At 46.5% G+C, this 3,465-nt stretch overlaps 1 protein-coding gene across 1 annotated transcript in view; it reads left to right on the top strand.

Moving 5' to 3' along the window:
* The first annotated feature begins 2,261 nt into the window (after nt 1–2,261).
* Nucleotides 2,262–3,465, top strand: part of bcl11ba (BCL11 transcription factor B a) — a 48,957-nt gene continuing 47,753 nt past the window's right edge. Inside the window, exon 1 of the mRNA XM_030045033.1 lies at nt 2,262–3,088. Coding sequence (XP_029900893.1) covers nt 3,034–3,088 — 55 coding nt within the window. The 5' untranslated portion in view covers nt 2,262–3,033. The remainder of the gene's footprint in view (nt 3,089–3,465) is intronic.

Raw genomic sequence — 3,465 nt, 5'->3', positions numbered from 1 at the left:
AAGCAGGAGGACTTAGTTTTGGAATATGATGGCAGCTCTCCCAGCTGTGCAGTGAAGAAGGGGTTGGTAGCAAGTTTCCTAGCTACAGTCACGGAGGAGCAGGCCTGCTGGAGAAATCCTCCTCTAATTTAAATCGGAGGTTTTATCATAGAGACTCCCCCTGTTCCGTAAAAGAAACTTGGGTATCAACTCTCTCCCAGTTTCTGTCTTGCTCCCTCCTCGTGCGCGATAACCAGAGTCGCTCTCGTTCTCCCACTTCTCTCCAAACGATAACCGACTCTTTCTCACTTTCCATATGAAACTGTACAGTCTCTCTCTTAGTTTCTACAGTCTATCTCTTGCAGAATCTCTATGAAACAACCCATTGATAATATAGTCTCCCTCTCCCTGTTTCTATGAAACTACAGTTTCTCATTGTCCTTGTTTCTATATGATAGCTGTAATCTCCCTGTCTCCCAGGTTCTATATAATAACCACACACTCTCTCTTTCTCTCAGTCACCTAATTTTGCCTTTTGTTTTGCCATTGTCTCATTCTCCTCCCCCACAGGGCGGTGTGGAGATGAAAATCAGATGCTCCCTGCATTCCTCCCTTCAAGCAGTGTGTGTTGGCTCCTCACTTCGCTCCCAGTATAAAGAGATTCTGGTTTCTGTCACCAACCAGTTATCCATCATCAACCCACATTCACACCGCTCATCTCTAAAGCCCAAACTCTGCTGACTGGCTCTGTACTTATGTACAAGTGTATACTCTCTCTCTCTCTCTCTCTCTCTCTCTCTCTCTCTCACACACACACACACACACACACACACACACACAGTGCCAACTATGAGGCTGGCTGCATCATCTGCATGAAGATGTGCAGCTTTTTTGACTTGTCTTGTAAATTCAGTGGCAAATACTTTTTTTTTATTTTCATTTTGATTTCATTGTAGCTGGTGAGCTGACTGATAAGACGCAAGTCAAAGATTCCCACTGCTAATATTTGGAATCCAATTTTCACCCTAAAGCACATTCTCTGAAGAGCTGTTTGCATCTTGCAGTTTAATAAAAGATAAAGTCCAAATGGCACTATTAGGTCGCAAACCTGCCCTATTACTAAAACTGAATTTAACCTCTTTTTTCTCTCAAGTGACATGCATATCACTGCGCCCGCTAATTGGGTGTTATTAATTACACCTTAATATGATTAAAAGAATTCATACGTATACATTTAAAGGGACATTTAGAAATTATTATTTGATTTATTATTACTATTTATTTGAATGATTAAATGATTTTAAAGTATTAAAGGTGTGCGCAAATGTAAATATGAATGAAACGTGTGTAAGATGCGGGGAATGCGTGCTTATTCCTGTAACTAGGCCACGAAGCATCAATCTGACCAAGAGTGTGAAATCTGTCCTTTATTCCCACCGATAAAAATACAACCGGCTCCACGAAAACACGGATTTAATGACAAATAATATCGTGGAAGAATGTATTTCACCCTGGTAAATTGTAGCTGATGGCAACAGGAAAAAAGTGGATTTAATCAGTTGATCAAATGCTGGAACAAAATTAGAAAATGGTTTGATTAATTTAAAATCGTATATTCAGGAGATACTCGCCAGAAAGGGAGGTCCAATATGAAAAATGACAAAAGAGTGTCAATTAATATAATTGATAAGGAGTGTGGGTGAAGATTCAGTTCTAACAAGTTGTCTAAACAATATGACAGGCCTGTGATGTGATGAAGGCGTTAAGGAGACAAAGGTGCAAAGAGGGTCATTAAAAAAAAAAAAAAAAAAAAAAAACTCAGTTGTATTAAACATCATCATCGTGAAAAACTGACGCCTATTATCTTGCCAAATGCATGACACAGGTGAATATGGAATTACACACAGCTACATATAACTCTAATATCAGCGCAAGTGTCCAGCCGCCCCGGGACGACGCACGGCAGCCGGGCAGGTCACAATTTAACAGAAATAAATCACATTTTCGCACTGATACGACAGAAGCGGCTCTGGCCACTGGTGCCGTGCGCGCGCCACCTGGGCTGTGTGTGTGTGTGTGTGTGTGTGTGTGTGTGTGTGTGTGTGTGTGTGTGTGTGTGTGTGTGTGTGTGTGTGTGAAAGCCACCACTAGTCGCCCCCAGTGCTCTTCAGTCTCCACTCTCCTTCGCACCGCAGACTGAACGTCACGTCCGCACTTGAACTTGAGTTTTCTCCCATTGTAGAAGCCAGAGAGCCGCACAGAGCCGCACAGAGCCGCGCAGAGCCGCACAGAGCCGCACAGCCCGGGGATGCGGGACTCTGCAGCTTCACAAAGAGAAAAGAGGTGGCAGCCTGTCCTCGACCAGGGGCTTTGACTTTAAGAGTTAAAGTCACCCGCCCGCCCGCCTGGCTGGCACTGCCAGTGCAGCAGAAGAAGTGCCCACCACTTGGCGACACCCCCGAGAAGAAGTGCCGAGAAGAAAAATTGGATTCATATTTTATACACTTTGAGCTGTCAATTGGTGTCCTCCCTCCTCTCCTGGTTTTGCTAGAGAGGGATCCGCGGTGTCCAGAGTGGCCGGAGAGTGGACACAGGCACTGAGTGACCATCAAGAGGTGACCGCCGACCTCCTGCCCGCCGTCTCTCCCCTCCACTCGGACAGCTCCTCGTCGCTCCTATCTACTACTCCCACTAACAGATGGTGTGAAAGGCGGAAGGCAGAGCCGGACTATCCCCCTCCCTCACCCCACACACCGACTAAAGAAGGCGCACAGCCACTTTGGCACCGAGCTCCGACCGAGCGCCGGCCGCCCAGAGCTGCGCCACGGCCGGTCACCGCAGAGCGCAGGAACACGCTGCCCGGTGGAGGAGGAGGAGATCCTTCAGGGGACACTGTGAGGCCAGTTTGGGGTCAGTGAGCGGTCAGTTTGGGGCCAGTTAAGTGGCCTGTGAGCGGCCAGTTTGGGGCCAGTGAGCGGCCAGTTTGGGGACCAGGAGGAGAGCCGACCCTTCCAGCGCCGCTCGCCGGGCGATGCCAGTGTAAATGCCAGGGCGATGTCCCGACGCAAGCAGGGGAACCCACAGCACCTGTCCCAGAGAGAAATAACACGTAAGTATACAAGCAAAATTCAGCATCGAATCAAATCGACTCCCCCTTTTTGTTCCCCTTCGTTGTCTTTCTGAGAAGTTTGAGCGGATTTTTTCCAGGATGATCGGTGCGTAAAAACGGACATTTCAGACTTGGAGCAGAGAGAGAAACTTTGCCGAAGTCCGATATGAAGGCCATTCTTTTCCTCCTGATAATTTTACAAAATTAGACATAGGCCCTTCAGTTATTTGTTACCTGTTATAAATTGCCTTCTATTATTTGAGCAAAATTTAGACGCCGAATAGGGAAAGTGATCAAGACTTCTCCTGTGTTTGGACTTTAAAAAACAGAGAAGTGGAAGATCCGCTGTCATTCACAAACGTTGAAGTATTAATACA

Source organism: Myripristis murdjan, chromosome 22 (genome assembly GCF_902150065.1).
Source record: "Myripristis murdjan chromosome 22, fMyrMur1.1, whole genome shotgun sequence".
NCBI lineage: Eukaryota > Metazoa > Chordata > Actinopteri > Holocentriformes > Holocentridae > Myripristis > Myripristis murdjan.
Note: the sequence above shows the minus strand (reverse complement) of the source record. Positions and strands in the feature narration are given on the sequence as shown.